Source organism: Triticum urartu, chromosome 1A (assembly GCF_056163025.1).
Source record: "Triticum urartu cultivar PI428250 chromosome 1A, HENAU_Tu73, whole genome shotgun sequence".
NCBI lineage: Eukaryota > Viridiplantae > Streptophyta > Magnoliopsida > Poales > Poaceae > Triticum > Triticum urartu.
Genome location: NC_141873.1, coordinates 1,282,980 through 1,298,764, shown reverse-complemented (window position 1 = coordinate 1,298,764; position 15,785 = coordinate 1,282,980). Strand labels below are relative to the sequence as shown.

The following is a 15,785-nucleotide window of genomic DNA, read 5'->3' as shown; positions in this document are numbered from 1 at the left end:
TGCATGCGCCTCCTTTTCTTCTTGATCATTCTCTTCGTAGCACCACCAGCAGACGCGTGCACCCCCTGGATGATGCTTGAGACATATCTGACACTCTGGGAAGTCATGCTGCTCATGCGCCTGCTATTGTTGCTGCTGCCGAGGGCGTCCTCTGAATCCTCCGCTGCCATTGGAGGGAGAAGGCTGGCGGTCACCACGGTCACCGCGGTCACCACTACGGCCGCGCCCCCTTCCTCCTCGCCCGCGATAGGATCTGTTGCGGGACGAGCCACGGCCTCTGTAGACTGCATTAGCGGATGTATGAAACCCGCCTGAAGACGATTCGCCCAACATCTCCATCCTTTGATCAAAGGCAGAGATCTGAGCAAAGAGATCATCGGCGGTGATGCTGTTCTTGACAGCGCCGGTCGCCGCCACCACGGAGTCGTAGTCGCGGTCCAATCCTGCAAGTATGTAGTCCATCATCTCAGATCAGAGACGGGGCGGCCAGCAGCAGGTAGTTCATCCCCGAGGCTCTTCATCTTCGCCATGTATGCTGAACTAGACATAGTGCCTTTCTTGGTGTTGGTGATCGCAATCCTTAGGTTGGTGATCCGAGACTGCGATTGTGAGGCGAAGAGGTTGTTGATTGTAGTCCAGAGCTCGAAGGTGGAGTCCCTCCCGACGACCTGCGCAAGGATCTCAGGAGACATGGAATTGAGTAGATATGACAGAACCTGTTGATCTTTGGCGATCCAAGTTCCATACAGAGGATTCGACTCTTGGGCCGTGGTTTTGTCCGCCTTTGTGACCTCCACCGTCTTGGGCGGAGCGGCGTCGGAGTTGTCCAAAAGCCCAGTAACCTGCGCTCCTCGCAGAGCTGGGAGAACTTGCGTCTTCCAGAGGATGAAATTCCCTCTCGCAAGCTTTTCTGATGGAGGTGAACCAAGGTTCAGGGCGACGCGGGCTGAGGAAGCCATGACGGCGATCGCGAATATAATCTAGGGTTTTGTTTTTGGTTTGTGGCTAGATGTATGAAAGAGGGGCTCTGATGACCATGTAAAAGTATGAAGCGTTCGTACTCCCACGAGGGGAGCCGCGTGCGTATATATATTGATAGAGCCGAAGGACTTGCCTTGGCGTACAAGGATGAGTACAAGAGTTTGAATACAATAGAAGATAGAGGAAGAGGTTGAGATTACAACGATAATATGATTTGTTCTAACATATACTATATTATATTTAATGGAGGGTAGGGCCCTAACCAAACTTGTGAGGCGACTCCACCATGTCCATGACTGGGCCGAAGTAATCGGCGTAGATGATCTTGACGTTCCGGTACTTGGCCTGGAGTTTGGCCAGCTCAGCCTGCAGCAACGAGTTGTGGTGCATTCCCAGCTCATTGTAAGCTTTCAGACAACCAGTTTTGGAGTCGTATGCTGCTGGTGAGCCATCAGCGAACTTGGTGAGAATCGGCGGTGAACATCCCGACGGGATCACACCTGGAACCACCAGGCTCCGCGCAGCATGTTTGGTGATCAGCCTCTGTTGAACACATCAGCCATTATCTATTTAGCATGCAAGCTTGGTTCAATATATATGCATACATGATACATCTACATGATTTTTTGATGGAATTACCTCGATGGCCATGGATATGGTTGCCACGATATCTGGAACGAAGGACCTGACTTCCTGTACCGTTTTCTTTTGGAAAGAGAAGTGATAGTCGTTGACGCCGAACTCTCCAACGAAGAAGAGGGAACTGCCAAAGAATTCCTTGCACTCTGCATGCAATATCATTGGAGTTCTCATCAAGCATTCACTTCAATAATGACGCCCATGTATGGATAAATTACCTCGCCCTGTGCGGCACAAGTATGGCTTCATGGACTCGAACCACTCAAGCTGCACTCCTAAGCTGGTATTGAGGGGGAACATGCTGGGTGCACCGGGGATATCCCTCCCGTGGTAGAAATCGGCGTCAAGAGTGGTGGCGGCCGCAACGGCGAAATTGGCACCTTGATGGAAGCTACCGTTGTGCACCTGGGTGGCGGGCACATATGGCAAGCCCAAGTTTTCAGCTACAACCAATGTCCCAAAAATACATTAAACACATTGACAAATTAATCTAGCTTCTGGCTAGGACTATGCCTACTCTATTAGTACTATGTACGTACCAATGAAGTCGATGATGATCCGGTCATCGCAGTCTCGTCCACTCGGGCGGCCAAAGAAGGTGCTGCCATAGGGAGGTCGTGTGACGCGATTGAAGATGGAGAACCGCTCAAAGATGACAGGGCCGTTGCCGGTGTCGGCTAAGGAGTCGCCGAAGCTAAAAATAGATTTGTAATGCCGAGCACCGGAGGGTGACGAGATCACCGGCATGGGGGGCGAGAGTTGGAGGATGAGGAAAATCGCACATAGGAGCGTATGCATCTTGAACATGAAAAATAGCACAGAAGTGGTAGGACATGCCACCAGTTCCGAACAGCCATATATAATCACACGAGCCAATGCCCAACAATGATTGATTAGTGTACTGAAACATTAGTGTAGCATTTGGAGCTCTTTTAAGATACTTGTAATAAACCACGATATCTTGGAATAAACCACGATGTGTGCGAGCACGGATTGGACCGGAAGCTAACATAGAGGAGTAGTATAAGTTTAGGTTAGCTCTAAACTACTACGGATATACATGTATCCCCGGCCCTGTTATAGTACAACCTGAAAAAATATAGAAAACCGTGTGCATACTAGTTTACCTGTGCGATCACGCCTGAATAGACCTTTGTAACTGAATATAAGATGTTTTTTGACACTATAACAGCGTCAAAAAACGTTTATAGTGTCAAAAAACATCTTATATTAAGTTATGGAGGGAGTAGTTGTATATGTGCATGTCGGTCTCCCATCGACCTGGCTGTTGGGAAAGTAATCGAGCAACCACATGTGTGTATTGTTGAATGGTACTAGATGGCACCGTCGAGGTCACGGCCTATGCGTGTTTTTGGGTCAGTCCAGGTGGGAACGACGGGAAAGTAATGTGAGCAAACGACCGACTGTGTTGAGAAAAAAAAAATAGCCTAGTCCAGGAAAGTAATGTGAGCAAACGGGAATCCAGGAAACTAGCTGCATGTGCACATGTGACATGGTACATATAACGTGCCCAAGTCCACATGGTTAGGAGAAGACTTGGCTTTCTATTAGACCAAGATATAAAGATAAAGACTTGGTGGTTTTATATATGCACGAAGTCTTCACTAGCAGGTTTTATGCATGTTCGTGGTTGCATTAATTTAGTGATCACAGGCTTGTTCTATGCACGTTGGTCGCTCATACCTATCAATGTCTGTAAAGACTATTGTAGCGAGCATAATTGATCTGTGGACGGTTCGTTTGATTCCCCTCGTTTTTGTTCCCATCCAAATACACTTGGCCATGAAGGTAGAGCATCTTTATCTTCTTGTCCGTATAAACCAAGCTGGGAAGGCTACAGGACACGATCAAAATACATAGACATACATATACCACTGTCAACTCTCAACCTAGATAGACCGAAGAAGAAACAATATGAGTGTTGTAGTGATCAGCAAGTCCCCGCCCGTGCTCATCACGCCATCGGAGGCAATAGTCACCGGTGAGCACATCAATCTCTCATCCTACGACGAGATGTTTGGTGGCAGATCAGTTACAGTGTTCTTCATTTTCGAGTCTCCAATTCAAGATCCGATGGGGACCATTAAAAGGGGATTGTCACAAACACTTGTCCATTACTACCCTATCGCCGGCCGCCTTGCCGCTGGCGACACAGCCGGCGAATTCTTCATCAAATGCACCGGCGAGGGGGTCTCCTTTGTTGCCGCCTCTGCCAACTGCGCCATCAAGGACGTCCCAGAGTTCTGTGACTCGTCGCTGCAAGAAGAGCTCGCCATCTTCCATGCGGCTGAGGGTTTCAGCAACACTGAACCACTAGTGTTGATGCAGGTGACCGTGTTCACTTGTGGCGGGTTCGTCATGGGGGTGACGTGGAACCATGCCGTCGGCGATGGTACCGGGATGGCGCAGTTTATGCAGGCCATCGGAGAGTTGGCCCGCGGGCTGCCGTCGCCGTCCGTCATCCCGGTGAGGTCCAAGAATTCGCTCGTTTTGGACTTGCCTCCATTTTCCACAAACTTTGTTCAATTTTTGGGCATGCTCCAGCCGTCCCCAATGGTGTTCCTCGACATTACTGTCCCATCAAGCTTGGTCAACCGCATCAAAAGCACGTACACCATGAATTACCACCGGCCATGCACTGTGTTCGAGGCAGTTGCCGCGGTCCTGTGGCAGTGCCGAACCCGTGCAATCATGTCCAACCCGTCGGCCCTCGCCGTGCTCACCTTCCCAGCAAACGCGCGAAAGCACGCGGTTGCCAGGGAGGGCTTCTACGGCAACTGCGTCACCGCGCAGCTGGTGACGGCGACCAGTGGCGCCGTGGCGAACGGCGACCTCATGGAGCTAGTGAAGATGATCCAGCATGCCAAGGATCGGGTGCCCGGCCAGTCGAAGATCGACGAGCTGCGGCAGTTGGATGGGTACAATCTTTTCTTCATGTCGTGCTGGCGAAACCTTGGCATGGAGGCGATTGACTTTGGTTTTGGGCCGCCGGCGAGATTGATGGAGTACACCAAGAAAAGGACGACGCTGCCAAGCTGCGCAACGTGCGTCCCTTGCAATGACGAGTACAACGTGCAGTCCATCTGTGTCATACAGGAGCACGCCGACGCTTTCATCCGTGAATTAGCAAAATCCCACCTCACTTATAATCCGCTTTCAGCTTCATCCAAGCTTTGATTTTCTCCCAGATGCATGGAAGGATATGTATCTCTACTTTTATTCCCTCCATTTAATTTGCTTTCTTCAATGATATGTATCCTACTCATTTGTATTGAGAGAACAGTAGTAGAACTTTAGTACTCCTTCCGTCCCAAAATTCTTGTCTTAAATTTGTCTAGATACGGATGTACAAGTCACATTTTAGTATTGGTTACATCCGTATTTAGACAAATATAAAACAAGAAATTTGAGACAGAGAGAGTACATAGTTGTATTAAAGCAGCGACAATTAGTATGGATCGGAGTGAGTAATATGTACTCCTGGATATTCGTTTTGGCAACTAGGTCCAGGTGATCTCGAAATCTGCACCAAGCGCTCTCACGGAGATGCACACTGCCTTTAATTATGAACAATGTTCTCTATTCTTCAATGCTCTGTCCTTTACGAACATTTTTTTTAATGTTCCTGACGCCATGATACCAGTAATTTCAATGTTTTTGTTCAGTGTCGTCATGTATCTATACAACCTTGTAGAATTATTTTCCTTGCAAACCGTAAATGATATAGACAACGCTTCTGCTTCGGTAGACCCCCCTCCCCCGAATACAAGGATGGCTGAGATTGGTCGATACCTCTTCACAACAAAGGACATGATGGTCATATTTTGAAAAAGTGACCGCCCGGCGGCCCGACGGGGATATGTATAGAAATACGTGTTGGTAGTTTTTTTTTCGTGGGACACGCACGTGCCCGCATGCACACGCCGCGGGTATGTGGGAAAAAATTTAAGTAAAAAAATGCCCGACTTCGCTTCTAGGCCCATAGTAAACTATACAATCAACCCAAATCAAGCCCGAAGGCGACTCGGGCGGTCGATTCGGCCCGCAAATGGGCCCAGAAGGGAGGTCCAACGGGGCGGCGGAGACTTTTGGCCGCCCACAGACTACATAAATGTAACACTATTTATCACAAAGCTTTCTTCAGACAGAAATAGAAAGAAAAAAAACTCCTTAAAAAGAGAGTCAGGAAGCAACATCCAAGCTCTACCATAGAAACGCACATTCAAAGGAAGCCAACTGCCCACTTGGTATACGGCAGCAGCTGTGGTATCGTTTCAAAACTATTTTTATTTCCAGGAAGTGCGAGCTCCCCAACCTATTCAAGTTTTATGTCTCAATTCAAGCTCAGCTCGAGTCCTAGTCTAGCCGAGCATCAACCTAAAATTGAGCTCGAAAAGTTTGATAAGTATTAAACTTTCTTTATTTCACATGTGATTAAATGTCATTTTCTTGTAGTGCAGACGCACTTGTTAGAGCTGAACTTGAGCCTACCTCGCTGTCATCCAGCTTACTATTGTTAGAATAAATCTGAGGCCACCATTGATCTATCGAGGACCAAGCAATCACACAAGCACGACACCGAGATTTGTTAATAAGGTTCACCGATATGGCTACATCCCCGGGGCCTGACTACGGGCGCTCCTCCTCACGATACCATTACAATACCGCACCCCGGCCGCCCGGGCGTCGGCACACGCCGCCAGCTCCCCGCGTGCCTGTGCTATTATGTTGGCATAGGTTACATCGTGTGTCTGCCCCCGCTATATAAAAGAGGCCTAGGATACAAGTGTCCTACTAGGACACGACTCCACATCCTATGTAAACACAATACAACTATAAGTCCAAGTGTAACCTATCTTGTACACAATATTCGACACAACCCTAACAAACTCCACCTTGGCGAATATTCTCCATCACCTTGAATTCGTCCATGTGTCAAACTTTCATGTACATTGAACTTGAGCTTATCCCATGAGTGCCGCTGCTACTCCAAAGACTCCATGTGACTCCACCTGCAACTTGTAGTCCCTCCTTTTCTTGACCACAGTCAACACTCGAGCAAAATTAAGTTCCTTGTCACTCTAGTTTGTGCTCCCAACTTTCAGAGTATCAGTCCAATGCCATCACACACTGATCACTGACCTGCGTGAAAGTGAACAACTCACATATTGGGTGTCACACATAAGAGTTATCTGAACTCAACATCATCGCTCTTCCTTGACCGCCCTGTCTGAAACTTGAAGGAATTTCACCATTGCTTGTAGTCATCCGAGTCAAATTCGCAGTTGTCTCACCACATGTATGCCCACCAGAGCCCTGGCCCGTCTCCATGTCCCGTGCGCACCCCACGCCTCGCAGCTATTACCGCGTCGAGTCTCCGCTATCCTGGTCGAGTCTCAAGGGTAAAGAAACCACACCACTCAACCCCCACTGCAGAGTATCATCAATCATCACCGACCGATGACGAGTTTCACGCTTCCATCAGACCACTGGGCTCCAGTCCGAACTGCACGTCACTCGCTTTTTTCCTCGGCTAAAATAGGCTTCGATTCTCTGGATCCTTACACCATAGCCCCTCAATCCAGCTCCACCTTCAACATGACTCCATGGTAGAGGATCAGTCCACCCCCGCATCCCGTCGACTTCAAGCTCACATGCATACGCCATCTTGAATCAACCCCACGCCATAGTCTTGTCGAAGCCACACAAGCCCTCGGGGCCTGCGCCACGTGTTTCCACGCCCAGAAGTCGGTCACCATCAGCAACACGCATCTATGTCGCTGTCGCCGATCCCATCACCGTCTTCTGTACCAACTGACTTACGTCGATCCGTCAGACTATCCAATCCGACCCAGACGAACTTATTTCAACTGCACGACACACTCCAGACTCCTCAAATCGTCACCGTATCCAACGCCATCCATACACAAAAGTGTACTAGCAAAGAAAACCAAAGCAAAATCCCTCACAGCCTTCCTGTGTGAACACTACACGTATATAGCTCCTGGACTTATCTTCTTTCTTTCTTCCTGATAGCATCCCGGCTTCGACTAGTCTTTGTGCCAATATTTTTCACAAACAAATCTCGCGTCCTCTATGAGCAAGCGCCTGCAGCTCTTAGTATCCAGCGCACAGCGCAGCCCCCTGCAGCGCCCCCATGCCATGCACCAAGCCTCAGCCTGGTCAGCTAGCCTCACGTACGTGCTGCTCCCAGTGGCCCAACATGGACCTTGCCATCAGCCCAGCATTATGGGCCACCACGCTGCACCCTGATGGGCCACCGCTTGATCCAACGCTGATCCACTGCTCGGTCACCACGCATGCACCTGGCACTTGCGCGTGGCCGTCTTGGACTTGAACATGGGTCTTCGCTGCTGTACGCACCGATCTCGGCGCTATACGATTCCGCCGCCGCCGCTTGCTACTCCATCTGCTGAACCGCATCGCTGCTGCCGCAACTCGCACGCGCCGCTTGACGCTCGCCTGATTGATCGCCGCGCGTCTCAAGCACATGCACCGCCGCCGAGAACTCCGCCTTTTCTGATTACTGTTTTTAATCTCGTCGAGAACCACGCCGCAACCGACTGCATCTCAAACTTGATACATCCTCTACATCAACAATCTGCAGCCTCCGAACAACCTAGCTCTTGTTAGAATAAATTCGAGGCATACCGTCGATTATCCGAGGACCAAGCAATCACATGAGCACGACACCGAGATTTGTTAACGAGGTTCATCGATATGGCTACATCCTCGGGGCTTGACTACGGGCGCTCCTCCCCGTGACACCGTCACAATACCGCACCCGGCCACCCGGGCGCCGGCACACGCCGCCGGCTCCCCCTTTGCGCGCCTGTGCTATTATGTTGGCATAGGTTACATCGTGTGTCTGACCCCGCTATATAAAAGAGGCCTAGGATACAAGTGTCCTACTAGGACACGACTCCACATCCTATGTAAACACAATACAACTACAAGTCTAACTGTAACCTATCTTGTACACAATATTCGATACAACCCTAACAACTATGTTGTTATTTGAGTGAACATTTATCTTCTTTCGTGGAGCTTTTCCGAGCCGAGCAAGCTTTTTCCAGCAAAGCTCGAGCCCAGCGGCAAATTCGAATACCAATGATCAGGCACACTCGAGCTCGGCTAATTATTAGCTCCGTTGAATTCAAGCTCCAGATAACTCATGCAAAAGTCTGAACTAATGAAAAGAAACAGGCAATATATTTCAACACTCCTCTCAGTCTAAGTTTATTTAGTCAGGGTTTATAAGTCAAGACCACTTGTGTTTGATATCATATTGAATTCATGCTCCAGTTAATACATCAAAAAATTCCAACCGATGAAGAGAGAATAGGGCAATATATTTGAACACGCTCAAGCTTGGCTCATTAACAACCCTATCTAGAGACACGTGTATGTAAGCGTGTGCCAACTTAATTAATCTAATGTACCAAACCTAATTCAATTTGTTATGGAAAGTAATCAGCTATGTGTACGTGCCAACCTTATTACAAAGGTATTAAGGTGCCAAAAATGTAGCAACTAAGTGTGACAAGCGACAATAGGAAGCCTATCAGAGAAAATGACCCAAACGGGGACATAAATTGTAGGTGTTGTTTAGTTTGTGACTAATTTTGCCAAAGGTTGTCACATTTAAGATTAGGCAAGTTTAACCAATTTAGGTGAGTGTTTGGTTCAACCCATACCTTAGGCAAGACACAATAGGGCCACACATGACATGCATATAAAAAGCGTGGCAAGATTCCCTTAGATTTGCCAACTTTTGACTCTCATTTTGCTGAACTAATCTTAGGCAAGCTTGGCCAAAACGTGTGGCAAAGTATGACAATGCTAGGCCTAGAACCAAACAGCCCCGTAATCCACTACAACATCTTTATGCGATGGTGTTTGAGCGCTGTAGGACAACCTATCACCACAACCAATAGATACAGAAGTAACACACGTGCATTGGAGAATGAAGTTTTTCTTGTTAAAGGTAGTATCATTCTAAACTAACTACACAAACTAATAAAGAACTGGTGCATTATCAATTAAATAAGCAGCCAAGACACTAGTAATCAAAGTTACACAGCTAAGAGCATCTCCAACTGCGCCCCCAACAGCCTCCCCCCCTCTCCCGGCGATTTTTTAGCGTCGGTGGCCGAAAATTGGCCCAGTCGCACCCCCAGGATCTCGTTTAGCGCAGGTTTGGGCGAAATATAGAGCCGGCGATCCCGCCCCGAACCCAAGCGGCCAGGTGCCGCCTGGGCGCGCCCGCACAAGTGAAAAGCGACATGGGGCCGCTCTGTCGGTGACTGAAGCCCTTTTCCCGCCGTTTTCTCCCGCTTTCCCCCCTAGGCTCCCCTCTCTTCTCCATTCCTCCCGCCAAACGCTCGCCTCCTCCCTACCCTTCCGCCCGCCATGCCGCCGAAGAAGTACGTGATGCCGCGCGCCGCGACGGATCCCACAGCCGCCGCCGCCGCCCAGCCGAAGCAAAGGAAGCCGAGGGCGCCGCTATCCAAGCCCCCTGGCATGAGCAACGCCGAGTGGAAGGAGGATGTGGAGCGCCGGGAGGCCGTCACCGCCGACAGGCCCAACAGGGCCAAGAAGGCCAGGGAAAAAGCGGAGCACGCTGCGGCTGCGGCGGCGGCGGAACAAGCGGAGGCGGCGCGCGCGGCGATGATGAATCCACCCGGTGGGCACTCGTACGCAGCCTGGAGCCAGCAAAGCGTCGGCTCTCCGGCCAGGTTCTCGTCGTCGTCGCACCCATGGAGCACGTCGTCGCCGGGCTGTGCCAATGGGGACGCCCATGGTGGCTTCAACCCCAACATCACCTTCCCCCATGGGCGCCCTGTCCAGCGCACGCCCTCGCCCGCGTTCGCCGGCGTGCAGTACCCGCCGTACACGTACTCGCTGCCGGACTACACAGCCTCACCGACGCCACCTCTTCTCCGCATCCTCTACCCGCAAGCCGCATCCTCGACGCATCTCGACGACGCCGACGCGACGGAGGCCGACATGGAGGACATCATCGCAGCCGGCTCGGCTGGCGCCGCCGCTTCCCCCGGGTTAACTACCCAGGATGGCTCGATTGACCTCGGTGACATGGACGACGAGCTCGACTATGGCGAGGAAGAGCCGGAGGAGGGGGGAGAGGAGGAGGAGGAACCAACGCCGACAAGGAAAGGCAAGAAGAAGAAGAAGAAGAAGAAGAAGAAGAAGAAGAAGAAGAAGAAGAAGAAGAAGAAGAAGAAGAAGAAGGCCGCCGCGAAACTCAAAGCTCAAGACGTGAAGAAGAGTAACAATGACCTTGCCTTCTTGATGGGCGGCGCTGACATTCTCCAGAGTGGCAACGAGAAGCTCAAGGCGTGGTTCTTGGCGGAGCGCAGCCTCATCCTGAATCAGATACCGGCGACGCCGATGCCGACGCCGTCGCCCAGCCCGGCGGCTGTTGACGATGCCTCCGCGACACCCAGTCCCACCGACGATGCCTCTGTCGCGCCCAGCAGCACAGAAGCCGCGCCGACTCCTTCCAGCCCGTGTACGCAGACGACGCCGCCGCCGGAGGTTGAGCTCGACGTTTGATGTACTCCTTCCGCGTCCTTCCTTTTCTGTACGCCGAACTACTATGTGTCCTTTTATTTGATCGCCGAACTGTGGCACCGAATCGCCGAACTATTGCGATAATCGCTTGTTTGTTGTTTCTTTGAGCCGGAACGATGGAGTTCAAATATGGGGCGCCTTGGGGGCGGCACCTGGGACCGTGGCAGGGAAGAAACGAACCCCAGGGGCCGATCTAGCACCGGCTCACCCCCAGGCCGTTCTTTTTTGGCGCCCTGGGGGCCGAACGGCCGAACGGCTGGAGATACTCTAAGACAACAAAAATGTGACATGAGAGAATATTTTGGACCTAGTGTGCAGCAGCCGCAGTGAGTACGCGTGTGGTGTCTTCACAGTCAAATCCATCGACAAATTTGGTTCTACTCCATTTATTTATCCAGTCTCCTTTATTTTCTTATTTACACTTGTAGTTACTTTTTTTTAGAGAAGACGGACTGGGTCAGTTTTGGGCTTGTATTGTAGTACGACTCTTTTGGATTCTTTTGGCAGAGTGTGGTTTTTGTTTTTTAACAGTTACAAATAATCAAGGGGGAAAACAAACTTAAACTACGGCCGGCCAACATTTGGCCAACAACCCGCTCTCCGCTCCTCATTCTTATTTCTCCACGGCTTCTATGAAATATTTTCTTTATGTTTCTCGGTCTGTTCTAACCCATGTGCAAATATTCCACCACTACATGAACATCATGTGACCAATAAAAATTACACCATGTTGTTTGCGCTAGAAATGGATCTAGTCATCTTCAAAAACATGTGATGAATATTTCGACATGCAATTTCTCATCACAGTGATTAAAGAAACATGTGTGCAATTATTGAGGACCCTATATTTAGAGATGTATACACATATTAAGCATAGTTGAGAAGTTAAGGGGCATTTTATATATTGCTAGGAAGTAGAATGTTTGAATAGTGTTTAAAACGGCAAATCTGAGCTAGTGGACCAGGCACTCCAACAACCAACACTGTTTTTTAAGAGAAAAACAGCAGGTGAATTACCCGACAATTGCTTCAGACTTTTAAGAAGTACAAATAATTGCAAGAGAACAAGACAAAAGGACAGCAGGAAGTACTCCGGCTGGGGTCTCCTATGGGCATAAAAGTGTACAAAACGTGTACTACATATAAACCCGCCCTTGCATCAATCCAACGGTCCAGACAAATCTGGGCCCAGCCACTTGATCCTACAAAATTTGCAGAGTAAGACGGATATAAAGTCAAGAGCAGGTGAATTACAACACATCATAATTTCAGGCTAAGACAATTAGTAAGACTAAGAAATGCCTTGATTGGACTGACACGTGTATTACTATATATAAACCATGCATAACCATGTTCGGTGCCATCTGATGTAACAAACATTTTATTCCGTCCTAGCTGTTCGTACTGACTGATCATTGAGTGGTTCACCACAAAGGTGAAAGAACCAACTGGCAAGCACTATGCTATATATACAAGCCTTATCTACAACTTTCCGCTTAACATGCAAATAAAAATCAGCCACCTATTGCTTATTTCATGCTTCAATTTTTATTTTCAGTTTTGTTAGGATAATCTGTATGCATAGGTACAGTCCTATACTTGTTTGGGAAGTCAAGATATTCATGTCAACAATTATATAGAGCCAAACAATCACTTAAGCATAGAAGGCACATCATTTATATATATAACTAAAACATATTCAGCAAGCTACCGAAGCCAACAACTATGATTACTTAAGAAGGAAAATAGTCATCATAAGCCTATATTTCTTCAGGTTGGGCTCATGCACCACGAAACAACTTTAAAAATATAGAACCAATCCAGTAGGGGAAATTGATATGTAGTAGAGTTGCCTTAACTAATATATTGTGCTAGCTAGTGTAATGAGATGAATACAACAACAACAACAAAGCCTTTAGTCCCAAACAAGTTGGGGTAGCTAGTGTAATGAGATGAATGCATTTAATAAAATGGATTGCTTCTGGCTGCTGTAGTAGTACATATATACATGCTAACGACATGAAGTTTCCATCAGGCCCTGATCAACTACTCCAAACCATTGCATGCTTTGAAAAAAAATACTAGATGAATCTCACTAACAGGAGCACTAGGTGATTAATGGAAGAAGTAATCTGCAGATTACACAGTGAACAAGTGAAGGATTTAGATCTCTCCCTGTGGAAGAACTAAGTTGATGAAGACATGCAGCAGCAGGAGAAGCCTTGCATCATTGGTTTGGTCGGGTCAACCCCAGAAGGAGCGCCGATGTACATGATCAGCACCCGAGCGGCTCAACCTTCCTATCCCCTACCTCAACTCGACCCCGCCTCAAGGAACCAGCAGCACCACTGTACCTCGGTCATATTTAGGTACACAATTAGCTAATATGTCAACACTTAGTTACCATGAAAATAAAACAACGAACTCGGATAGGCATTAGCAGTGTAGTACAGAATGTATCACTCTAACTTTGGGAAATAGTTAGTCTAGTGGGTATCCAGTTTACTTGCATATGACCAACACTAACCAGTATGAGTTCGTTCAATAACTAAAAAGTACTCAATAAATTATACAGAATTTAAAGGATTATTTGTTTTTTTGTGGGCCTTTGATGCTAGAGTAAGAAGATGCAAATGGGTGAAGAATACGTAGTGGAAGCACCAACAATAAATACTCAATCACAGTAGACAGTACTAGTAAGTATATACCGTGGGTCATGGCTCTGAAATCCTTATAACCCGAGATTCATGTACCCAACTGAAGCAAAAACTAGCAGCAGAAAAAAGCCCCTCCTACTGACTGATTGCTCCAGAAAAAAGCCCTCCACAGCCAGCAGTAATCATAATTGATTTATTTCATCTTAGCTATTAGAGGGTACGAAACTAAGTGCAGTTTACAGATTGCTGCTAAAATTCCCTTCCATCATCTATCCATAATAGCACTATTATCCTTCTTTTCTTTTCATTTGCTAGGAATAATTAGCACTATTTGATATGACAGCATACTACACTAGTGGAGGTGGAGCCAGGAACAAACTTGCCTGACATGAACCGGCAAATCAAACCTACACTCCACTAGTATAGTATTTCTCCGTCTCGAAAACTAGGCACCCAAAATTAAGATCACAAACACCAATTAGCTACTCCATCTATCGTACTAAAAAAATACCACTGTATCAAATTTCCCATATCAGAAAACTTGTGCAGCTTTTTCAATCCTGTTTTTCTGCCAACAAATTAAATTACTGCAGATTACTATACACCCAACCATGATACAGGATATAAAATTAAGTTTAAATGCAATGTTCACACAGCTGACAGTTCCATTTGAGTAATTTGGATGACATTTTCTACCTGGTATGCCCTCTAAGTGTTGCTCGAACTAGCACGATTTCAGAAATGATCAAACCGTGTAGTAGACAGACATATCATGTGACTGCTGCAGACTGAACCTATTTTATACACACATGGCTGCTTGAATACAAGCACAAGCAGGACCAAACATAAAAAAGACCTTCCATGGCATCCTGTTCCTGTAGTAGCAGGCAGGGTGGGTTGGAGGTGGAGCAGAGCATCTTCTCCATGGACCTCCTATCTCTTCCGCAAGCCCTTGATTTCCTTACACAGTACAAGCAGACGAGATGGTATAATACACGCGTACATCAGATGTTGGAGGAGCAGACGAGAAGGGAGGGGGTTTGGGGCTTACCTGCCCTGACATAATTCTGACACCGGTGGTGGAGGCTGCAGGTCCCGGTTGCTGGCGCGCATGAAGGCAGGAGGAAAGCAACCCTTGGTGCTGTCGGCCGACAGAGGTGAGGGAGACGCGGCGCTGGTGACCCACTGCGGCGGCTAGGGTTGGAACCGCCTCACTTTCGGCCAGCTCGCTCTCCTTCACCTCCGTCTTCATCTTCGAGTCCGCGGAGCCGACGACCACCATGCTGGAATCACCCGCGGGAGCCAGGAAACCGTCAGCGCTGGCCTAGGGCCACGGGGAATCGAAGGATCGGCGGGGAGGAGGAGGCGGTTCAGGAGGGGGAAGGCGGGGAACGAGCGCGTCGGCGTCGGGGAGGAGGAGGAGGGGCGGGTGAGCTGCTGCGGGTGGCCTTATGGGGGATGACCGCCGGGCGTCGAGGGAACGGAGTAGGGGAAGGGGTGGATCTGCCCGCCGCCATGGCCATGGCCATGCCATGCGGCTAGGTCTAGGTCATGAGCGAGGGGGGAGCGCGGATCCGACCGTGGCCATGGGAGAGAAGGGAAGGGGAGGGGTTGCTGGCGGCCGGGGTTGGGGAAGAGGAAGGAGGACGGTGGCGGCGGCGGCTGGGTGGTTGGGGATCGAGAGATTGAGAAGGAGCGAGAGGGTTGGGGGTGGTGGCTGTGGGACGAGAGGGGAGAGTGGATCGGGGGAGAGGAGGGGATCCAGAAGTTAGGGTTTGGGTGAGTGCGTAAGGGGGCGAGGGCTGCCGTTGGATCCAGAAGCATCCAACAGTGGTTGACGCATGATCCGCGTGATATACTTATGGACCAATT

The 15,785-nt window shown here is 48.9% G+C and overlaps 2 protein-coding genes across 2 annotated transcripts; one reads left to right on the top strand and one right to left on the bottom strand.

The window, feature by feature from the left end:
* Positions 1-1,043: 1,043 nt before the first annotated feature.
* On the bottom strand, positions 1,044-2,445 carry LOC125555608 (GDSL esterase/lipase At1g28640). Its single transcript, XM_048718757.2, has 4 exons — positions 2,160-2,445; positions 1,839-2,063; positions 1,621-1,766; positions 1,044-1,524 (listed from the first exon to the last, which is right to left on the bottom strand). The coding sequence occupies exons 1-4, from the start codon at positions 2,425-2,427 to the stop codon at positions 1,240-1,242; spliced, it is 924 nt and encodes a 307-aa protein (XP_048574714.2). The 5' UTR covers positions 2,428-2,445; the 3' UTR covers positions 1,044-1,239.
* A 1,022-nt stretch (positions 2,446-3,467) lies between these two features.
* Positions 3,468-4,897, top strand: LOC125554505 (acyl transferase 15-like). Its single transcript, XM_048718223.2, has one exon. It carries the CDS (start codon positions 3,556-3,558, stop codon positions 4,816-4,818), a length of 1,263 nt encoding a protein of 420 aa, XP_048574180.1. The 5' UTR covers positions 3,468-3,555; the 3' UTR covers positions 4,819-4,897.
* Positions 4,898-15,785: the final 10,888 nt, after the last annotated feature.